This window comes from Trichosurus vulpecula, chromosome 6, assembly GCF_011100635.1.
Source record: "Trichosurus vulpecula isolate mTriVul1 chromosome 6, mTriVul1.pri, whole genome shotgun sequence".
In the NCBI taxonomy this organism is placed as follows: domain Eukaryota; kingdom Metazoa; phylum Chordata; class Mammalia; order Diprotodontia; family Phalangeridae; genus Trichosurus; species Trichosurus vulpecula.
This window is the reverse complement of record NC_050578.1, coordinates 211,817,047-211,841,206: the sequence shown is the minus strand read 5'-3', so window position 1 is coordinate 211,841,206 and position 24,160 is coordinate 211,817,047. Positions and strand designations below refer to the sequence as shown.

Below are 24,160 nucleotides of genomic sequence, written 5' to 3'. Positions count from 1 at the left end.
TGGGAGACAAAAGATGGCTCAATTTACCATCACAAAGGTATCAATCCGAGAGAAGAAGAATTTCATCGTTTCTGGTCAGAACAGAAAACGATTGCTAAGGTCTCTCAGCTGAACTAGAGACTTTCCTATATTCAGTGGACAATTGGAAAAAAAAAAAAAAAAGAATGAGGACACAGTATCCCCCAGAAACTGGTGCGGTAATACAAATCTCAGACTACATTTGGGTGCAATGGTAACAGCACAGCTCCAGGGACAACAAGCTGAGCTGCAGGTGCTGCTTCCTTCCTACAAGAGAGAGACCCTCAAAAAATTCCTTCGGGAAAAGAGATAGTTGTGGCAAAACATAATTAAGCAATAATGACAGATATATTCATTTATCAAATAGCTTTAAAGGTACAAACCACTACCATAAGGGGAAAAAAATTGTTTTCATTCATTATAATACAATTCAGTCAATTAGCTGTATAGTCCTTAATTTAACAAATAGTTTTTTTTTCCCCTGCATTCGTTTTAAAACTGGGATTACTACAAAAATTAAAAGAGTGAATGAGCCACATAATTAGCAACTGTCTTCACCCACCTAGTACATAAAGATGTCAAAGTTGTGGAAACACAATTTCATATGGAATATTTGTCATCTAGTCCAGGGCTTCATAAACTTTTTCCATTCCTGACCCATTTTCACAGAGTTGTGTCGCATGGCCTGAGGGCACTTGCAGTACAAAGTGTGCATGCTTTGTGTTCAGAACCAAGGCTGCAGCGAAGTTGGGCAATGCAACATGGGCAAGTGCTGCCACAAACACCTCAGATTCATTACATGTTTTATTTTTAATTAATTTTTGGTCGTTAAACGTTGAGAAACCTCTTACTGGTGTCAGATTTTTTGTGACCCCATGAGGTCACAACCCACAGTTTAAGAAGTGCTGATGTTTCTAGGCAATCTTACCATCTTTAAGAGCTAAAGAAATACTAGATGAGGCAGGTGGGTGATATATGTGAGAAGCAAAGTCAACAACCTGACACCTTCAACAAAAAGTTAGATATAAATAATTTTAATTTAGTAGTCTTATATGTGAATTCCTTCAAAGGATCTACAGAATTTTGATAATGAGTTATTTAAATGGATGAAGCTGATAACTGAAGGTGGCAGCTAAATTGCATTAAAAAGCAAAAGGTGACATCTGTTATTACATAGAGTTTCTAAAGGCTACAGTTTTTCCTTTCCATACCCAATTCCCATTATAATTCTATGCAACAACTCACCAGAAATAAATGGCTTTTTTTTAAATGCCATTAAGGAATCAGCGCTTCGTATCTCTGGATAGATTTAAAAGCAACAAACTTCTTTATTACATTATTCAATGAACAATCTTTTTAGGCAAGATTATAATTTCTAGTGATCCTTACATCTTCTGTAAACTCCTGAAGATCAGAAACTGTTATTTTTATACTATCCCTAGGCAAGGCCAAATATAGTTCACAGAGCAGGCACTAAACGTTCTTGAATGAATATCCTCCATTAGGGAGGATGAAAAGTCAGTCACTAAATATTTAAGTGCCTACTATGTGCCAAGCACTTTGCTAAGTAATGAGGAGCTCAGAGTATATTGGGGAAAAGGAATACAGGAGGCAGAGTACAGGTCTTTAAGGGCTAGGCTGAAAAATTTGCATTTGATTCTAATAGCATTCTGGTAAAATCAAATTCTGGTAGCACCAAATTCTTGAGCAGGAGAGTGACCATGTCACTGTGTTTAATTAAGATTATTTTGGTAATTGTGTCAAGGATAGACTGGAGAGAAGAGAGTGAAGCAAGTGGAAGAATCCTCAATAATGTAGGAAATAAGTGATGAACAAGGACAATGGTCATATGAACAGTGACAAAGGGAGAGATGAAAATTTTTCGTGGAGGTACAACTGACAAGTCCTGGTAGCTAACTGTATATCGGAGGAAGGGGAGGAAAAGAGGAGACTGAGGGATTAGGAAGATGGAAGAGTCAAGGATAACTCTGAGGGTGCAAACCGGGGCCCCTCAACAGAGATGGGGCAAAGTCTAGAAAAGGGTCGAGTTAAGGGGAAAGTTAATGCACTCCACTGTGGACATGCTAAGTTTGAGATGCTGATGGCATGTCCTGGTGAAGATATGTCTAGCAGGCAGCTGGCAATAAAGGGCAATTCTGTAATTATGAAAAGCAATGAGTTAGGAATATAGATCTGGGCATCATTTGCATAAAGATACTTAGATACATGGGAACTTAATACAATAAATTTAAAGAGGGTATACAGAAAGAAGGCCCAAGACAGAGCTATGAATAATCCATAAAGGAAGACTGAAGAATGATCAGACCAGTAGCAGAACCTGGGGAGCAATATCATGAAACCTGAGTGGAAAGAACAGACAAGAGAAAGATGTGATAGTTTTTATTTATTAGTAGTTTTGATTAGTAGGACAGTCCTTGATTTTATAAAGGTTTTTCCTTGTTTTTCAAAACTAGGACTACCACAAGGATACAGCAGCAAATGCTCCAGTGTTGTCAAGAAAGGGGGGTGGGGGAGAGCACAAATCTAATGACTAGAATGTTTTTAGACAGCCAAATGTCAACCAACACTCACCTGTGCTTTTGTTGTTTCCCAAAATAGAATGTGAGCTCCCTGAAAGCAAGGACTGCCTTGCTTTTTCATTTGTAACCCTAGAGCTCTGCACATAACATGTCCTTAATAAATGCATTTTCATTCATTCATGCACACTTCAAGAGTTTCTCAAAAAATGATGAAATTCCTTTTTGGAACTGCCTTCAGAACCAGCTTATTAGTCGTACCACAAAATAAATCTCATCATTCTATAACAAGATCTCACCTTTTAATTTAAAGGTTATCGCTCAGCTTAATCACCAACTTTCTTCACCAGATTAGGCTACAACCAAAATTCAAGTCTAACTTAAAAGAGTAAATATATCCAAAAAGAATGTGAGTACAAGCTTTCTCAGTGAAAAGACCAGAACTGAATAGAAAATGTGACTTTCAAACACAAGAATCAAGAGAAGCATGAAAAGGTAATCAAGAAACAGAAATTACAAGGGACTCACTAAAGTTGAACTGTTTTGTTTACATTCCTACATGGAAAGATGACATGTATGATTCATGAGACTTCAGTATTAGGGTAGCTGAAAGGAATATGCATATATATATGTTTATGTGTATATATATATATATATATATGTATATATAGGTGAATGTGTATGTATGTATATATCTATGTGTATATGTATGTATGTGTATATATATATATGTGTATATGTATGTATGTATGTATGTGTATATATATATATATGTAAAAGAGAGAGAGCAGACACAGGGTGAGTTGAAGATGAAGGGAAGATATCTAAAAGAAATAAAATGAAATTAAGGGATGAGAGAGGAACATACTGAGAGAGGGAGATAGGGAGAGATAGAATGGGATGGATTATCTCGCATAAAGGTGGCAAGAGTTAGCAGTTCTGTGGGAGGAGGGGAGAGGGCAGGTGAGGGGGGAATGAGTGAACCTTGCTCTCATCAGATTTGGCCTGAGGAGGGTATACCGTACATACTCTGTTGGGTATCTTACCCCACAGGAAAGAAAAGGGAGGAAGATAAAAAAAAAAATAAAAGCGGGGGATGATGGAGGGGAGGGCAGATGGGGGTGGAGGTAATCAAAACAAACACTTTGGAAAGGGGACAGGGTCAAGGGAGAAAATTCAATAAAGCGGGATGCGTTGGGAAGGAGCAAAATGAAGTTAGTCTTTCACAACATGAGTAGTGTGGAAGGGTTATACATAATGATACACATGTGGCCTAGGTTGAATTGCTCGACTTCTTAGGGAGGGTGGGTGGGAAGGGAAGAGGGGAGAGAATTTGGAACTCAAAGGTTTAAAATCAGATGTTCAAAAACAAAAAAAAAAGTTTTTGCATGCAACTAAAAAATAAGATACACAGGCAATGGGGCATAGAAATTTATCTTGCCCTACAAGAAAGGAAGGGAAAAGGGGATGAGAGGGGAGGGGGGTGATAGAGGGGAGGGCTGACTGGGGAACAGGGCAACCAGAATATATGCCATCTTGGAGTGGGGGGGAGGGTAGAAATGGGGAGAAAATTTGTAATTCAAACTGTTGTGAAAATCAATGCTGAAAACTAAATATGTTAAATAAATAAATTTATACTTAAAAAAAATAAAATCACATCTTCTACAGGAAAAAAAAAAAGAATGTGAGTAGTATATCCTATATCAGATAGCTTGCCATTGGGGGTGGGGGGGAGGAAATTTATAGAAGTGAATGTTAAGAACTATCTTTACATGTAATTGGGAAAAATGAAATACTACTGAGTGGAAAAAAAATTTTTTAAAGATTATACAGGAAAAAAAAGAATGTGACTTGAGATATTTTCAAAAAAGGACTTTCAAAAATGTTTTGAAGAATGGCAGCCCTGTTTATATAAGTATATAACTTTACAAGGTAATAATTTTAAAGGATCAACTCTCATTTAGATGTATCAATTCTATTTTTTTAAACACAGTACTTTATCAATTTCTAATCCCAGCAGACCCAAGCTCCAACTCTAAATTTTCAACTGCCTATAGGACATCTCCACTTAGATGTCCTACCATCACCTCCAAATCAACTTGCCTATAATTTAACTTAGCATTTTACAACCCATCCCTCTTGCCTATTTCTCTCACTAATTCACCGTCCTAAAAACCTTAGAATCTTCCAGTACCTCCCTCTCTTTTTTGCCTCCCATGACTCAGTCATCACATCTTTCTGGGAAAAGATGCCCTAAGATGCAGAAATTTAAACTTTCATCATTTTAGAAATAATTATAAACAATTTTTTCTAGAAATAATCTCTAAGGGGGCAGAGCCAAGATGGCAGAGTACAAGCCAGGACCTAGCTGAACTCTCCCAACTTTCTCTTCCAAACAACTTTAAAATATTACTTCAAATGAAATTTTGGAGTGGCAGAACCAACAAAATTTCAAAGGGCAACACTATTCCAGCCTAAGACAACTTAGGAGGTCCACAAGAGAGGGTGGGCACAGGCCCAGAGCACAGCAGGAACACTAGCAGTGAGCCTTAGAGGTGGCTGCAACAGCAGCTTCAGGAGTTCTCAACCCAGAAGACATTAGGGGTTCAGACAATCAGAATAAGATTATGGGGACCCTTTGCTGGCACTGGGTGAAGCTGGTGCTGACTAGCAACTCTACTGCCCATATACAATCCTGGGTTGTAGTTCCAGGATAGAGAGGCATGTCTGTGATCTGTCACAAGGGAGCGGAGGCCCTGGTCACAGTTCTAGGGCCAGGAAGAACACTACCACTTGCAGCTGAAGAAGTGCAGGGGCCCTTCCTGGGTAAAAACTAAAGCACAGATCAGGAGAGCAAAGACCATACCTCTCCCAGAATCACACCACCTTGGAAACACCAAAGACTTGCAGACCACCAGAACTAGCTCTGAAAACAGCAACATAAAAAAAGCTTAAAGGTCACCACCCCCAAAAGAGCAGAGCCCAAATTTAACACAAAGTTCACAGTGAAGAAATAGGCTGGGAAAATGAGCAAACGAAAAAAGAACTTGACCATAAAATGCTACTACAATAGCAGGGAAGACAAAGGACATAAACCTAGAAAAAAATAACAATATGAAAATAGCTACAAGCAAAGTCTCAAAGAAAAATGCTAACTGGAGCCAAATTCAACAAGAATTCCTGGAAAAGTTAAAGAGATACACAGCAGAAGGAAAACTGGGAAAAGAAATGTGAATCATGATGAAAAATGCTATCCATATCCAGAGAAAGAACTGATGGAGTCTGAATGCACAAAGTACACTATTTTTCACTTAATTTTTTTTGTTTTTTTTCTTTTAGTCTCCATCTTCTTTGAAAACATGACTAATACGGAAATATGTTTTGCAGGACTGCACATGTATAACCTATATCAAATTGTTTACCATCTCAGAGGGGGAAAGTGAGAGAAAGAGGGAGAAAATTTAGAACTTAAAAATTTTTTAAAATGAATGTTAAAAATTGTCTTTACATGTGATTGAGGGGAAAAACCAAAATACTGAAAGAAAGAAATGAGAGTAATGCAAGAAAATTTTGGAAAGAATTAACAGCTTCGTAAAAGTGGCACAAAAAAGTACTGAAGAAATAACACCTTAAAAAACAGAACTGGCCAAATGGGAAAGGAGATACAAAAATTCACTGATGAAAAGAACTCCCTAAAAAGCAGAATTGGCCAAATGGAAAAGGAAGTACAAAACACAATGAAGAAAATTACATTTTGCATGATTTCACATATATAGGTAATATATTCTTTGCTTTTCAGTGGGTGGGTGAGGGGTGGGAGGAAGAGAACCCACAACTCAAAATTTTAAAAGAAAATAATGTTAAAAATAATCATTTATTACAAGAAATTATCTTTCTCATGGGCAAAGAAACTGATTTCTCATCAAGCCAATATTATCATCTTCCTAGCAGATTATCCATCAGAAATGGCCATAATTCTGGCTTTGTTCATTTTTTGATCACAAATACACTATCCACGATGACTGATTTACACACAGCCAACAAAACAGGAAGTACACATCAGACAATGAGAAAGCCCAAATAAATACTTGATAGTATTCTCAGTATTACAAAAAAATATGTAATGACATCTCCAAGTATTAAGAAAAAAATAAAGGATTAAATAAGAAACAAGGTTTGTTGCTATTGGTCTTTTTAAAGGAATAAATAGTTCCTCCAAGTCTCTCTCATAACAATGAAGAAAAAAAAATGAAATCTCTCACACACTGTTGTTAAACTGTCAGAAAGTTACAAAGAATTGTGAAAAAATCTGATGTCATGTTTAACTTTTACTTACGTATGGTTTATCAAACTCAGAGATGTACAACGAAGACAAGCACGGTCTCCCAGACTACCTAAAACCGAAAACAAAGAAAAAAATTAAATCTCAACCACTCCAAATTTAGAGTCATTTAAATTTTTTAAAATATTTAGTGAATTATTGTAAAGAAATTACTACGTAAGTTCAAAAATTATTGTTTAGTTTAATCCCAATTGCATGTTTCCTGGTTGATTTACTTTACACCACTTCTTGCAGATAGATTATAGTTAAAAATATGCTACAGTCTATTTGCATACACCATGCATTTCTACACTGCCTTTTGGGTCACCTATAACTTTCAGCTTTTAAAAACTGTATTCTTCCAAGGTTTACAACCATAAAGCATCATTGAGAGAATATTCATTTAAAAATGTGCTTTTGTATCAGGGAGCCCTTTAAGATGGTTAAACAAACTAGACAATTTCCCAAATGCAAGTAGCCTGTTGTCTTCTTCCCATTCAAATTGAGGTCCACCTCACTGTTCATCAGTAGTACTTGTCTAATATACATTTGGTGATGTATTAACTCAACAAACTTGCCATTCTCCAAGCTAGATTGTGAACAATAACAATGACCACTCCATTCTTCACCTAACTGATTTTTTTCCTAAGTGGATTACCAAGCTGTCCTCTTTTTCAGTAAACCTGGATCTCATTCATATTCAGGGGCTTGATGCAATCAGAAGAATGTTATCAGCAAATGAGAGCATCTACAGGATCTCACCATCTTTATGGAATCCTTCTACTGGGACTTTGAACAGAACATTCCCCATGACAGTACTAAGCACCTTTGACAAGCACATACTTCCCTCATTTGCCTCAACTGACAATCATCTGTTTGAAAATATCTCTGCTTGCAGTGATCAAGGAACTTTGTATGATCTTAACACATTCCTTAACATAAGACTTCTTACTGGAAGAGAATCTTTAGATGTGCACTTTACTCTAATGCTCTAAATTACTCTAAAGAGACAATAAGTGCAAATGGCATGATCCATTGTAGAAAACTGCTTACAAAAGCCTGCCTGTTACTACCTCATATTTTCATCAAGGATAACACTAATAATTCTCAAAGATTTTATAAAGATAAGAAAGCAGGCCTATAAGTTGGTAGTTATTGATGTTCTCTTAATTACCCGGTTTTATAGACAATTATAAAATTGTCTGATTTTCTCCATTATTCTGATACTTTTCCTCTCCTTTACAATCAAACGTAAAATATGCCTGCTTTGCAGTCAAAAAAAAAATGAGCTCAAATTTTTTTACCTTATATTCGCCCGTGAGACCTTGGGCAAATCACTTAACCTTTAAACCTGGGTCTCCTCTCTTATTAAATGAGGGGGCAGGCAGATCTCTAAGATCCCTTTCATATTCAGGAGACAACCAAGTCTCAGTGTGAGCCAGAAGCTGGAAGGAATGGGAAAGGAAGAGATTTAAGATAAATATATACATATATATAGATAGATAGATATAGATATATTTTTTTAACCTACAAAGCAGGCATTCCAAAGAGCACAGAAGGCATTGGCAGCTTTAGAGAGGACTTGGATGCGTTGGGTCAAGGACTACCGGAACAAAGTGAAAGAATGGGGCTAAGGAGTTTGAATAATGAATGACAGCCTAGGGTTCTGAATCACTAGGTAGGAGTTTGTTAACCATAGAAGACAGACTTCAGGTAGATTATTAACATCTTCAGGGGTTTGGCCCCACAATGGAGTCCTCTAAATTAGGTAACTGAGGCCCAGAATGACATTCTTCCTCTTCCCCTAAGGCAGGAGACTTAAAGATGCAGCCTGTGAAAAGGAAAACCACAGAACTTGGAGTCAAGAAAGACCTGAATTTAAATGGCCTTGAACTAGCTAGGTGACCACCAGCCAATCACTGAAGCTCTCTGGGGTTTTTTCCTCATTTTCAAAATGGCAATAATACCTACCTATTATGAAGATCAAAAATAGATAATAAAGCCCTAAAATCCAAACGTTTTTATTAATCCAATAAATATTATTAGGGAGGCAGTACGGGTCAATGGTGAAATACTAGTCTTTGAGACATCTAACAGCTATGTGACCATATACAAATATGTTGCTTTATCTCTGGGAGATTAAGGCAACTCAGAATATTACAGAAGCTTGGTGATGGAGGGAGTCTCCTGCACTGAGGAAACCATCCCACCTTTCACAAATGGAGTAAGCAAATTAGAGCATTTCCAGTGGCTAGACCCAAGGATATAAGATAAAAAATTCAGATAAGGTAGAATTCTTGTTTAGGAGCCTAAAGTCAAGCAAAGAATAGGTAAACTACAAGGGACAGAGCCTAGAGCTATAATTTCATTGGTATAGAGAACTTCTGTACTCTGTTCATGTTATAGTTATAAAGGAAGCATCCCTTTGTAAAAAGCTACCTGAGATGCCACTAGCTAGCCCCTAACAATGGCAGTGAATATGGGGAAAGGACCCAAGCCTGTGGGGCTCAAGGCAACAGCAATAAAGAATAGCCATCCCTGGAGTCCTGAGCGGAAGATGAAGCCTCCTGGCTCTAGAAAAAGGAGTCAGATCTCACATGCTCCATTTGTATGTACACATCTGCATGCATGTTGTCTCCGCTAGAATGTGAGCTCCTTGAGGGCAGGAACCGTTTCTGACTTTCTCTTTATCCTCCTGGCATGGAGTAATAAATGCTTGCTGCCTAACTGATTTATTGAATGCTGAACCACTTCTACAAGCAGTGAAATTCTTCACAGAGCTCCTCCAAAAACGAATTTTACTGTCTTAGTTAATCTGATGAGTATAAGATCTTTCCCATTCTCCCCCCAAGCTGCAATTTCCTTCCCCCTTCCACTCTGTATGTAAAAAAGTAAGATCAAAATCACCCACTGTTCTTTAACCTGATACAGATATCAGGTGAAAACACATTTGGATTTTCAATTAAGTATGAACAAGGCCTAGTCATCTCCCTAAAGTTACAGAAAGTATGTTCTGATTGGACAAGAGATTCTATTATACCCCAAAGAGCTTATGTAAAACCATCAGGCTAATCAGAATCAGATTTGCATACTGGAGAAAAGAGAGGGAAGTATTGTGGCTAAATACCCTGAGAAGGAATCTTGGGGGGGAAAAGGGAGGAGAGGAGCTTTGGTCTTGGTCTCTTTATTCCCCCTTGGCAAAAAGATGACTTCAACTTCACAAAGGACCAAAGGCTTTGGATCACCCCCTCACCTTCCTCCTCCTAGCAGCATACCTGCAACAATAGCTGACAGTGTCTTGCCTCTGCACTGGGAGCCTTAGTGGAAAAAAACAAGTGGTTTCAAGGCTCCACAAAGAAGCCAAAGAAACACCATGCCTAAAAAGAGAACTTCTTGAGTACCCCACGAATGGGAAAGGATCTCCAGCAACAAGATGAGCTCCTGGACAGCTGGAGCTGGTTCTGCCTTTCTTTGAATCCCATTCCTTGATTTTTTAAAACTGATAGTCGCTTTCCTAGAAACAGATTTTGCTATGTGGTTCATTCCCTCAACACAAAGAAGCAGCCAGTGAAGCACGGAGCTCTTACAGAGCAACTGGGTTGTGATCCTACCTCTTTCTTCAGAGCAAGGACAGGACGCTGGGATAATACCACTCACCGGAGCCAACACTAGCCCCTGTATGATTGAAATTCTCTCCAGAGTTGTCTTTCTTTACCCCACCTGTCACTGTGTACGGTTCTTTTGGTTCTGCTTCTTCCTGCGTCTGCCCTTCTACCACCTCTCCAATTAGACATCTTTTATCATCCTGGGTGGAGCAGCATGGCAGGATGGATAGAGAGCTAGCCCCAGGGTCATGGAGACCTGCATTCAGACCTGCCTCTGTCACATACTGGCTATGTGATCCCAGGCAAGTGGTTTCACCCCTCAGTGTTCCAAGCAAACTAAACTGAGGCTCTATGTAGCACACCCGCATTGGTAGAGGGAGTTCCTCACTGAGAGTTCCCCACACTGATAAAATTGGTTCTTCCAGTTTAAAAAAAAAATCTTGCTTAATTTGATGGGCATGAAGTGTTACCTCAGCATTATTTTAATGTGCATTTCTTTTATTAGTACTTTAGAGTATTTTTATTTGACTGTTGATAGTTTGTATTTCTACTTCTGTAATTTAACCACTTATCTATTGAGAAAGGATGCTCTGTCTTATAAATTTGTAGCAATTCCTTAGAAATTTTGGATATCAAGTAGTTTATAAGAGATGTTCCATAAGAGCTGTTCTTCAAGAGACAAGTAAAGAACACACGTTTGTTTTGAAAAGAAAAAATGCAAATTATCAAAAAATAACTTAGAAAATGTTTACAAATCACTTACGACAGAAATGAAAATTAAAATAACCCTGAGGTCATACCCAGTCAGTCAATAAGCAATTATTAAGCACTTGCTATATACCAGATATTGCTAAGCACTAAGAGATACAAAGAAAGGCAAAAACATCCTGCCCTCAAGGAGCTGTTATTCTAATGAAGGAAACAACATGTAAATAAATATATACATATGAGATGCAGCACACATAGACTCTGAGAGTTCTTATCCCCACTCACACTCATACTGCTGCTTGGCTGCTCTGTCTCTCTTTAGGATCTAGGGGCACAGAGTTCACGAATCCCCACTTGTTTGCATTCCTCATTCTCTGCCCCACCCCCAGTACTAGTTGACATCAATTAGTCAATGAGATTTGATTAGCTTTTATAAAGGAGTATTTACTAGATGACATTGTTGGTACAAACCATCCCCGAGCCCCCCAAGTCTGTGACACTTTCTCACAAACATGTAGAGTTCAGGGGAAAGTGGGCTCAAGTTTAGAAAACCTATGTGTCAAGCAGTAAGCCACAGCTACTTGTTGTTGGAACTCCTTTCTTCCCATTCATGGGGTGTTCAAGAAGTTACCCTTAGGCAGCTTCTTTAAGTCCCCAGAGGAGCCTTGAAGCCGCTTTTCTTTTCCCACTAAGGCTCCCAATGCAGAAGCAGACACTGTTAGCCATTGCAGAGATGCTCCTAGGACCAGGAAGGTGATGGGGAAAATAAAACCCAAATCCTCTGGTCCTGAGTGAAGTTCAAGTCATCCTTTTGTCATTGTTCACTTAACCTACCACACAACAGAAATTCACAACTTCATGTGCAAGCCTCTTTCTGTTCTTTAGATATTGAAACATTCTTGTTTGTTGGTACTTTTTGATAAGTTCATTTAAAAAAAATTGTCTGAGGAGCAGCTAGATAGATGGTAAAGTGGATAGAGCAGCAACCTGGAGTTAGGAGGACTTGAGTTCAAATCTGACCTCAGACACTTGACACTTACTAGTTGTGTTACCCTGGGCAAGTCACTTAACCCCAGTGGCCTAGCCAAAAAAAATGTCTGAATTTAATAAAGACAACATTGAAAGGCAACAAAATTCTGATCAAACACAACAGAAAACATTGGCACCATATAATCAAAATCAAAGCCCTCATCCTTCCTTTCCATTTCTTCCTGCATTCACTGTCAAACTGTTCTTCCTAAAAGGAAGGTCTGACTATGTCATCCCCTGTTTAATCAACTCCCATGGCTCCCTACTGACCTCCCTGGATTCTTTTAAGTCCCAGCTAAAATCCCATCTTCATTTAACTTCCTTCCCTCTTTTTACTGTTTCCTGTCCTATTTATCCTGTACTCTTGCTTTGTACATATTTTTGCATGTTATCTCCCTTATTAGACTATAAACTCTTGGAGGGCAGAGCCTGCCTTTTGCCTCTTTTTGTATTCCCAGTGCTTAGCACACACAGTGTCTGGCACAGTGTAGATGCTTAATAAATGTTTACTGATTGTTTAGCTCTTAAAGCCCTTCCTCCCTTTCCATCTTGTCTTTCACTCTGCTTCTCTCCACATATTCTACAATCCAGTAAAACTGACTTCCTCACTGTTCTCCACATATGACAACCCACTCCCAGCTTGGTCCACTCCCACTGGCTGGCCCCCAGGCCTCCTCATTTCTGCCTCCTGGCTTCCCTCAAGTCTCAGCCCCAGTTCCGCCTTCTATTAAAAGCCTTTCCCAGCCCTCCATAATCAAAGTGCCTTCCCTCTGTTGATTACCTCCAGTTTACCCTGTAGCCATCTTGTTTGTACAGAATTGTTTGTATGTTGTCTACCCCATTAGGACTGGGAGCTCCTAAAAGGCAGGGATTGTTTGGGTTTTGTGTGGTTTTGCCTTTTTCTCTCCAGCACTGAGCACAGCATCTCATATGTAGCAGGCACTTAAAAAATGCTAATTAACAACCTGTGAAAACTATTTCAATAGAGAATGTGTCCGGATATCTGTCATATTCCAAGGAATTTGATGGAATCCATTACTAATAGGTCAATATATCCCTGAATATATAGGGGTACATAACAAGCTCTCAAAAATATCCAAATACGAAAGACCCAAGGAATTTCAAAGACATTGTATCTATTAAGGAAAAAAGGAGAAAACATCTGATACAATGAGTTATTTATGACAGTGATTTTGGGAAAACAAGTATAACAATGGTTTGATAAAACTATGTTAAACGGTAGCAAGAAATGTACCACAAGCATTAAACCTGGCCATAGGGAAACAGTTTGATTCATAGTAGCACTAAAGCAGGGGAACAATGTTGCCTTACTCAAAAAGTCTGGATTCAAGTCCTACCTCTGCCACATACTAGCTATGTGACCTCGGTGGGCCAGACACTTTCTCAGGCAACTTTCTCAGACTATAAACTACAGATACCAATTGCCAATTTGTGCCCGGTCAGCTATGAGTGGAGTCCTCTATGTGGATGAAACCACTTGTCTGGACCACACCTCCTCCTAACTTGTTCCCAAAATCACATCTATCACAAATCAATGAGAGCTGGTCTTTCCATACTCTCCTTTATTGACAGCTTAAGGCAGAAAGTTTCTTGGACTGCTGCTAACACTGTCAACTGTGGGCTGTGAAGTCTGGGGAACTCAGGTCACAGAAAAATACAATTCATGTGTTATTTATGGCACAGTGGATGCAATGAACAACATCATTACTACAGAGTCACGAATACAAGACTTTTCACATCAAAGAATTTGAAATCTCCAAAACAGACGTTGAAACAATTCTAATAAATTAGCTCAGCAGCCTATTTCCCACTATGCTGTGTGAAGAACCCAAGATTTGGCAACATAGGACCTTAGTTCAAATCCAACCTCTGGTCCTTACTGCCTCTGTGAGTCAACCACTTCTTAGCACTGGTTTTCACTTTCCTGCTCTGCAAAGTGATGGGGCTGAACTAAACAATCTTCAGATTTCCAGTATGGGCTGTTTCATTCTTTGTACCTGTATCCAGATGTACAGGCTGTTCAGGAGGACTAGCAGCACCTCCGGTGGGAGAGCTTGTGGGCCCTTTTCAGGACTGCTCATCCCCATTTTACGTCCACCTGATTCACCCAACTCCCCTGTGGCTCCAAGAAGCTGTCGCATGTACAGAGGCCACAGCCCAGTAAACTGTCTCAGCAGACAGGGTTAAACCAGGTCGAGGGTAACCAACAGATCTCAAACCTATGGGTGAGTTAGGGAGATGTCTGCCCCAAGCATGTGAAGACTTCCCACAATGGAATAGGCGGATGAGACCAACTGGTTCCAACAGCCATGAAGGCAGATAAAGCAGGTACTACGGAGTACATAGAGTTTGGAGAGACATAGAAACCACCAAGGTCATCCACTGCATCATCAGTTACCTTGACTCTTCCTGCCACTGGACTTCATGACTCAGGAAGAGAGAGTGAGGCTGATGACTTTGTGCAACTCTGCCTCACTTAAATCCAATTCTCAAGCAAGTTAAGACATCACCCCTCGATGTCACTGGTCCTCTTAGAAAACAACACAACCTGTATCCCTAATACCTAGCAAAGGGCTGGCACTGAAAAGGAATTTAACCCTTGAAGACTGATTTATGCTCTCTCCCAGCTCCAAATCCTTTCTTCTAATAGCATTCCCACAGGGTCCCAGTGATTTAAGCAGTTCTACGGTAAAACAGTGACCATCTGAGACAGAGTTTGTAAAATTTCCTCACCATGTGCTTTGCTTTCTTGATGGACAACTTGATTCTCTTCTTTATATGACCCTGTTTTGGTCACACTTTCCTTATAATGAGGAATTTTTTTCAACTGGGGCAAAAACAATTAGAGGAGAAGAAAGGGCAATGTGAAATAACTCACAAGGGTAGAAGACAGTTCAACTTCAGATATGACTGTACCAAGGCTATTCTTTACCAACAATGAGTTTGGAAGGGAAAAAGTGAGCCCCAGGAAAAAGGTCACCACAGCCAAACCCTGGGAAAGTGGCCAAAGGGCTATTGTGCCATGTGGATGGTCAGATGACATCTCATCATACAGTTACAATTCTGCCTACTTCACTTTAAACATTCCTTCCCTCCCATGTGTAAGCTATGTTAGCCTGCACTTATTCAGATGTCATTTATAACTGTTTTTAGGTGCTGAATTCAAATGTAGTTTCCACACCTAGATCGCTATAGTCCATATGTGCTCCATAAAGGTTTGCAGATTCAATAAGTTCCATTTTCTTCCTACCATCAAGACAGTGCTCATTCAATTCAACTGAATGCTTTGTCTGGCCTTCTTACACATCACACAACTTGGGTAAATCACTCAACCTCTCTAGGCCTCAGTTTCCTCATCTGTATAATGAAGCGGGGCTGGATGAGGGAGGCCTCTGAGGTCCCTTTAGGTTCTAATTCTAGGATTCTATAAATCAGAAGGCTTGGGTTAAAGTCCCAACTTAAATACCCACCAGTTAAATGACCTGGGAGGCAAGTCATTAGCCTCAGATCTCTGAATTGTAGAGAGTAGGCTAGACTTGTACTACCTAGGTCTCAAAAGGCTCATATAAGGAAAAGCACTTTATGGCTTAAAATAAATGTGATTTCAAGAAACATTCTTATTAAATAAATCTTCATTGAAATAGAATCGACAGTTTCCAGGCTGGGAGGGACCTCAGTGATCATCTAGTCCATGGCTTCTTAAACTTTTTCCGCTAGAATCCCCTTTTCACGTTTCGGCAGCGTTCATTAGCACTGCATGGTAAGACAACATGCACAGTGCAAAGTGCGCGTGCTTTGTGTCCAGAACCAAGGCTGCTCTATGCAACACAAGCAAGGGCTACCAGAAACACCTTGGATTCATTACGCATTTGATTTTTAATTAGTTTTTGGTCATTGCATGATTTTTCATGACCCCATATGGGGCAGCAACCCATAGTTTTAAAAAGCACTGTTCTAGTTCAGCCTATACTGGGACAAGAACTCCCTGGATCAAAGGTCTTCTAATCATATTCCCTAACACTAAAACTAAAATTGCCAACTTCTGATTTTTGCTAGCTCCACCCTTTGGAATCAAGTAAAAGAAGTCTAATCTTTCCTCCAAATTCCAGCCCATCCAATGCTGAAAGAGGGCTACTATCAGGCCCTCTTTGAGCTAACTCTCTTCTAAAGTTCTAAGTTGAATATCCCCAGTTCCTTAAACTGAACCTCATATGGTATGACCTCGGGCCCTTTCTGCATTCTAGCTGTAAACTCTACACCGCACAATCTCCAGTCCATCAATGGGTCTTTTCTAAAAGGCAGCAGTACCCAGAGATGAATACAGTATCAACAGTGGTAGAACCACTAGCTCTGCAGTCTGGGGAGCTGAATTCAAAACGAAATTCTGAAGCTTACTTTCTGTGTAACCCTGGCCAAGTCATTTCAGTCCCCGTACCTGTAGACTAAGGCATAGATAACCTCTTAGCTCCAGTCCAGCTTCTGAGCTAGGGTCTTATGCTTCTACCAATAAGGCCATATACAGTGGAACTATTACATCTCTTAAATCTTACTATTGAAAATCATCAGTTTTTCCACACTATTTAACTCCCCACGTGTTTTTCAGACAAACTGCTCCCTAGCCTCATCTCCCATATCCTGTTACTAATTAGGCTGGTTTTTCAAACCTAGGTGTTAAAACTTCACATTTATCACTAGTTCATTTCATTTTATTAGATTTGGCTCAAAGTTACAACTTGTCACTATCTTTTTGAAGCCTTTCTTTGCCAACTAGTCATGTTAACTATCTCTCCTAGGTTTGTGTCATCTACAAATCTCATAGCCATACCATATTTGCCTTTATGCAAGTCATGAATAAAAATGTTAAGCAACAAAGGTCCAAACACAAGTGACTAAGGCCCTCAGCTGAAGACTTCCTTCCAAGATGGCATGAAACTACTGATAACTCTTCTTTAGGTCCAACCCTCAATCAACTCCCAAGTCATGAGCTACACAGAAAACAACATCTAAAGCATTTCCAGATCTACTAGCTTATTAATGGTGTCAAAAGGCTCTGCCATCACTTTTTCCTCTGAAATGTTCACTAACCAATTCCTTAAAAACAAACTGCAGAATTTTGCCAAGAATCAAAGTCAAGCTCACTAGCCTATGGTTTACCAATTCTATTATCTTCCTCTTTAAAAATCAAGAATTTTTCTCTCTGCCTAATGTGGCTTTTTAAAAAACCCTTTTTTATTATCTCTACTACATTTTTAAACCTTTATTACCCTGTCTTTGCCAACCTCAACTTGTTCCAAACTTCAACATTCCTGACACTCTTCTTAAAGGACCACGTCACACTTCTGATTCATCCTATATTGCCTACTATTGCTTCTATCTTATGTATACATATGTCTTTTAAAAATCTAAGTGGATTGATGAGTTCCCCACACAGACACATCAGTCTCTTTTCAATACTTACACAATACTATAGGTATGGTTTGAATATTAAATAAGTGCATGCATTGCTAGTAATGTTTAAACCAAAAATGGACAATGTTAAAAGTTAAAGCAACAGCATGGGATAGTGTAAAGAATACTGATGGCACATGGGAGTCAGCAGAAATTTGGATTCAAATCCTACCTGATGCTGGTTTGTGTGACCACGGATAAATTTCCACCTTGCTGAGTTTAAGTTGCTCACATAAAATAAAAATAATGCTCCCAGCTGTACCTTCCTCATGGGATTGTGAGATTCAAATGACACCACATATATGCCAACCTTTAAGTGTTACATAAACGTCAAGTACTACAATCACTAGTTTAATGGCAAATGTAAAAAATCTCTAACTTGCAGGAAAAGTCTTCAGTTAAATCCCTTTGCCCTTGCTATTATCAATCAACAAATAATTATCAAATGCCTACTCTATGCCAGATATTGTTATAGTATACAAAGACAAAAATGAAGCAGCCCCTACTCTGAGGGAGCTTACATTCTAAGAGGGAGCACATCATGTCCACATACTATAGGGAGGAACAGAAAGATTCCTTTTGTGTTCAATGGTTCAAATTTGTCAGATTGTCTCACCAGGAAAGAGTACACACATTCCTATGTATATAAGGTGCCTTCAAACTTCAGATCTCTCTACTCAGTGATTCCTATTAGGGTTTTGTGCTAAAGTAACAGAAAAAAAAAGAAAAAGAAACCATCTACCTATGTGAAAATATCTATAGCTGGTCAATTTGTAATGGCAAAAAATGTTAACAACATATATCCAACTATGGCATATTATCATTATGGAATACTACAGTGCTGTTAAAAAAATAACTATGAAACATACAAGATCTGAAGAGACCTAGATAAAGTCTTAGAAAGTGTAATCAGGAGAACCAGAATTAGATATGTATTAATTTCAACTATAAAAAAGCAGACCTGGAAGGAAAGGCAGAATAAAACCATTTTTGCTTATTTTTTTGCTTGTCAATTCATTGGCCTTAGTGATATATGCAAAACCTGTATTCATTTTTTGTTAGATTTTGTGGGTGACTAAGTTAATAGGAAAAAATTTTAATACTCCCAGGAACTGTAATTTTGTCACTCTGGATACTTCCTCCACCAATATAGACCAGAACCATTCTATGCCTTAGTAGATGGTCTTTGAAAGTCACTGTGGCCAAAAAAAAATCCATAGTCCTTCAGGCAATCTGGTGAAGAGTCTGTCAGCCTTCAACCAAGCTGATACTTGGACAAGAGAGAGACTCTGTCATCACACCCACACTAGCAGCTGCAGGCCCAGCCCCAGGCCATACTGCATGGGCACTGCCTTCACAAACCCAGTTAACTCCAGAAGAGAGTGTGTATCAGAGGAGGCTCTAAGTTCAAGACATGAACATTACCCTACAATTCAGCCACAGCATGATTCATTATTACAGATTCGGGCAAAGTCAATCATTTCCCTCAAAATATAGTCATATAATAAAAGCCTTGTTTAAAAAAAAAGCATGTCTTACTTTACAACAAAATTACTTACAAAGGAATCCCACTGTGAATCTGCAAATATAGTTGATCACCTTTGCCATATATCTATTTAGCTAGGCCTAGATTCTATCTCCTGGTATTCACTGTTTATACTAAATAGACAAAATGATCTTGGGGAAAGATCACAGTGGACCTGTCAATTGTGGGATTTGGGAGTCAGGAAGACCTACTATTCCAACCACATATTATTCTAGTATATTCAGACAGAGGCAGCCTGACCCAGGGGCCAGAGTCCCAGGCCTGAGGTGAGAAGGCCTGAGTTCACACGAGGCTGCTGACTCTAGCCTGATAATTGCCCAGTTTGGTGACTGACCTACCTTGGCCAGCACTGGATACAGGGAGCAAAACAATGTAAAAGCTAGCCAAAGGAGCTGGGCTAGTTTTAACACACTTACATCAAATTGAATGCAATATAAAAATAAACTAATGTGAAGTGCAAAAAGAAACTGCATTTCCTTAATGCTTTAAGTTAGGCAAATCCTTTTGTCATACAACTTTATAATGGACAGCACAAGTGTTATGTGTCTATTCTGTACTAACAAATAAGTTAATGATCTGCGAAGGCAAAGGATTTGCCTGAGATTTGCCACAGAGCTGAAAACACAGACTACTATGATTCTGTGAAGTGACAGAGCTACGAGTAAAGCCAACTCTTCTGATTGCAAATTCAGTCTTCTTTCCACCTCACAACAGGATGACACCAGGTCTTAAAATCCAGGTCTTCTGAAAAGCAAGTCCAGGGTTCTTACCAGAGAGTAAAAAATGATAAAGTAGTTAGATCACACTTTCATATTTTCAGCAAGGACACCAGTGAACCCAATAACAACTCCCTATATATTAACTTCTGAAATACAAGAGAAAAACAAGTTGACTTTTATGTATCACCTTTCCCCATCTGATCCTCACAACAGCCCTGGAAGGGAGATATTGCGTCCTTATTCTCATGAGAGTACAGCTAGTATTGTAACTTCATTTTAACAAACATTTATAAAGAGCATACTATATATAAGTTCCTATGTTAAGTAACTCAGCATTGCATTTAATTCTTTTCAAATATCAAATGATTCTAATTTACTAAATATACAGTTAAGATCAGCACATTTAGTAATATTCACTGTTAATCATTTTTGTTAGATTTTCATATTTGGATAATGAAGAGTTGCTACCTCTTACTATTATTATATTTGTGTCTATTTTCCTTTTGTTATGGTTAATACTTCTTTTATGAATTTAACTGTCAAACTTTAGTGCTTATAAAATGAGAGATACTGCATATATGCTATTCATTTTTTCTTTTACCATTAAATCATGCCCTTGTCTGTCAAAAATAAAGTTACTAAGCACTGAAAGATGAAAACAGATGAAAAATGACAAAATACTGCATTTCTGGGGCTTACAATCTAGTGGGGGAATGCATTTTTATAAATATGATATCAAGTAAAATATGATAGGAGGAAAAGTAAGAGCCAGCTAAAGCATTCTAAGAAACTTATGAGGAAGAAGTTTATTACACAATATGTATAATATGTTCTTACTATCCCTTTAGGCAGCTAGCTAGTTGGAATGGATAGGGAGCTGGGCCTGCAGTAAGGAAGACTCATCTCACCTCAGACACTTCCTAGTTGAAATTTAACTGTGTTTGCCTCAGTTTCCTCATCTGTAAAATGAACTGGGGAAGGATAGGGCAAACCACTCCAGTATCTTTGCCAAGAAAACCTTAAATGGGGCCATGAGGAGTTGCACACTCTAAACAACAAACCTTCTTTATGAAAATATCCCTGGCTTTTTTTATGCATCTAAAAACCAGTGAATGAAGGGAAATGATACTGCTCATGAAGTTCTGAGAACTAACATTAAGAGTGTACATTGGGAAACTTGTCTTTTAAAAGTGGAAAGAGTCCAGGGTTTGGAGTCAACCTGGGCTCTGCCACTTACTTAATGACCTTGGAAAATCATTTAACCTCTCAAGACCTAGGTTTCCTCCCCTGTAAAATGAGGGGGTTGGACTGGATGAACTCTAACGTCCCTTCCTAGGCTCCTAGTTCTTTTGAGACTGCACCAAGAAGTAATGCCTACATAGAAAAACTTCACAATCTCCTCATTTCAAAAGACCTCAGGAGGCATCCAATACAGGTGTCAATAAATAAAAGATGGCTTAAAATGTGAATAGCAACCACCCTCTGACTTCAGTAAAAAAGCAAAAGGAAAAAACATGAAATGCCAGCTGAGGATGGGAGTGAGGGGAAAGGAGGAGAATCCGGAGAAGTCTGGGACAAAACAAAAGTTCAGATGGAGAGATGGGTGAGGCGAGAAGGGCAGGGCAGCTGGCACCGTGCGTGGCACGGCAGGAAGCAGCGGAGGAATGGGGGCAGAGGATAAGCTGTAGTTAATGGTTAGAAGTTGCTGCCAACCTTCCATGCCGGTACTGACAGCCACAGGGCATGGGATGAAAGGGGGAGGACAAAGCATTCTCAAGAGGAAACAGGCAAGGGGGTCCCCTCCAGAAGGCAGAGGAGCTTTTCCGAGGAGAAGCCGCGGAAGGTGGAGAGAGACTACCTGAAGGAACTATTCGGGGGTCAGCCTCTCCTGGAGCGGAGGCAGGGCAGAGAAAGGACAGGCAGGAGGCTGGAGACAGGGGGAAGGGCAGAAGAGTGGACAGAAAATGAAGGCAGCGACAGAACAGACCGGGAGAGTAGGGGGAAGGGGTGACAGAAGCACAGAGGTGGAGGGCACAGACGGGGGGAGGGAAGGGAATGGGGGGGAAGAATAGGGAGGGGAAAAGTCAGAGGCGGGGAGCGCAGGCAGGACAGGGCACTGGAGGGCATCGGGTTAGGAAGGAGAGTACGGCTTCCCAGCAGGGCAGGAGCACGGGGACAAAGGTCACCCCATCCCGAGGGCCGCCCGTGGTCACAGGCCGTCTCAGGTCGCTCCCCTCAGGTGACCCGGCGGGAGGGCAGGCTCCGGAGGCCGGCCGGGCACTTACCCCTCGGGATGACGGCGGCAGCGGTGGGAACGGCGTGGGGCCAGGCGAGGCGGGCGGCCCCGCGTCCGCAGCAGCTCCTCAGTAAGATGGACGCCATGTGGCCGGCACTGACTCGCTCCGCTTCGTCGCGGGCTCCCTGGCTCCTCCCGGCTCTTCCGCGGCGGCGGCCAGGCCCGGCCCAGCCCGGCCTCGCAGGCTCGCGGCCCGCACGACGTACGCACCACGCACGCACGCCGGCGGCGGCGGCGGCGGCGGCAGTAGCAGCGGGACGTTAGCCGTTGGCTCGGGGCGGTTGACAGCGGCAGCTCAGCTCGAGGCCCCGGCGCCGGCAGTCGCCATGTCCCGGCAGTGACTGACGTAGGGCGTGGGGCGGGGTGGGGCGAGGACACACCCGCGCTCCCCCCCTCTCACCCCGCCCAGCCGCTCCCGTTGGACCAGGACAGTCTGGCTACGAACCCTGGCCCCCCACCGCGCCCTCCCGGCCTCGTGCCAGGTGAGGCGGGAAGCTGAGGTCCGGCTGGCCAGAGGAGAAGACTACAAGTCCCGGCAAGCCATGGGGCGAGCCCCAAAGCCTGAAGGGAAGGCTCGAGCGCGAGCTGGTCGGCCGCAATGAACTCTGGGACTTGTAGTTTAAGCAGGGCGCTAACTAAGCTAAATAGGCTCGCCGTTTCAAGCAAAATGGGGAACCCTGAAAGCGTTATACATAGCTAAGGGGCCTGCCACTTATTCCCGTAGACCCCTTTCTAGCATATAGTGCAACGCAAGTTTCTTGTTTTGTTTTGACAGGAGCTAGATTTCATTGACTTAGGAAACCGCTCCCACTCGTGCAAATCCATGCCTCCTCGGCTTGTTGTAGTCTCCTGCAGACTTGGCCTGGGGGCGCTCACTCAGCGGGTGGAGCTCACTGACGCGCGGAGGGGCTCCGCCACCCAAGTTTTCCTACCTCTTACTGCAAGCCCAGCCTCCTATCCACCCGGCCAGGCTTCGGGCAAGGAAATTGATCACGGAGGACACCCTCCTTCAGAACTGTGGGACCTCCCAGAAAAGCTGTTCCCCATCAAAAGCCACAGCTCTTGAGCTCCCTCTTTTAAAAATAAGGGGTAATAGACACTTAGTTCAGAGTTAAGGCATTTAGTCAAATAGGATCAGAGATTTAGAGCTAGGAGAGGTCTCTTCAGTTTCCCCATTTTTCAGGTTTGGAAACTGAGGCTCATAGAGGCTAGGTAATGCCTAAGGTCACACAAACAGCATAATTGGAAAAGAAGCGATAGAATGTGATTTAATAAGTAAAGCTGGGGCAAATAGCCTCAGTTTTCTTATCTACAAAATGGAGATAAGAGCACCTAACCACGTGCCTTCTCTCTGTGAATCACCTCCAATTTCTACTATTTGTGTCTCCTTCATACATCCAGCCCGGTGCCGAGGCCTGAAGCCTAAATAATCGGTGCTTGTGGACCGAATGAGTGTAAGAATCAAACAATTGCAAACCCTAATGAGCTGTGTTGTTATTAGGCACACCCAGCAGTGGGAAGGGGTGGATGTGACCTGAGTACCTGGCTGGAGAGGTCACTGCAAAGCCCCCAGTGCTGTCTGGTTAGATGGTGCTGTCTCCCTTAGTCTCAGGTGTCTGGCAGCTTCTTCCAATCAGCGCACAGCACATACACAGCACATAGCTCGCAATTACTGCTAAGCCTTGCTCCACCAAGCACCAAGTGTGTGGAGCACAGTGCTTGGCACATATGAGTGTTGTCTTGACTGACTGGTTGGAGAGCTTCTGCTTTTCACTCTTGACTTCAAATACAAACTTCCTCTCATTGGAGGAGTGGCCATCTCACTTTTAGCCAGAGCCCATAAGCTGTGGATCTTTTTCAGTAAAGAAGGCAGGCCCTTCCACATTCTTATCACCGTTTTGAAGTAGTCAGC

The 24,160-nt window shown here is 40.9% G+C and overlaps 1 protein-coding gene across 2 annotated transcripts in view; it reads right to left on the bottom strand.

Annotated features, from left to right (window-relative positions):
• Positions 1–22,601, bottom strand: part of LETM1 (leucine zipper and EF-hand containing transmembrane protein 1) — a 74,623-nt gene extending 52,022 nt beyond the window's left edge. Inside the window, exons 1-2 of one of the 2 annotated variants that reach the window (XM_036762656.1) lie at positions 22,238–22,601; positions 6,892–6,949 (exon numbers count right to left, since the gene is read on the bottom strand). In XM_036762656.1, the coding sequence (XP_036618551.1) occupies positions 6,892–6,949; positions 22,238–22,334 (155 nt within the window). In that variant the 5' untranslated portion in view covers positions 22,335–22,601. The remainder of the gene's footprint in view (positions 1–6,891; positions 6,950–22,237) is intronic. The other variant, XM_036762655.1, reaches the window with a different exon arrangement.
• Between the last annotated feature and the right edge of the window lie 1,559 nt (positions 22,602–24,160).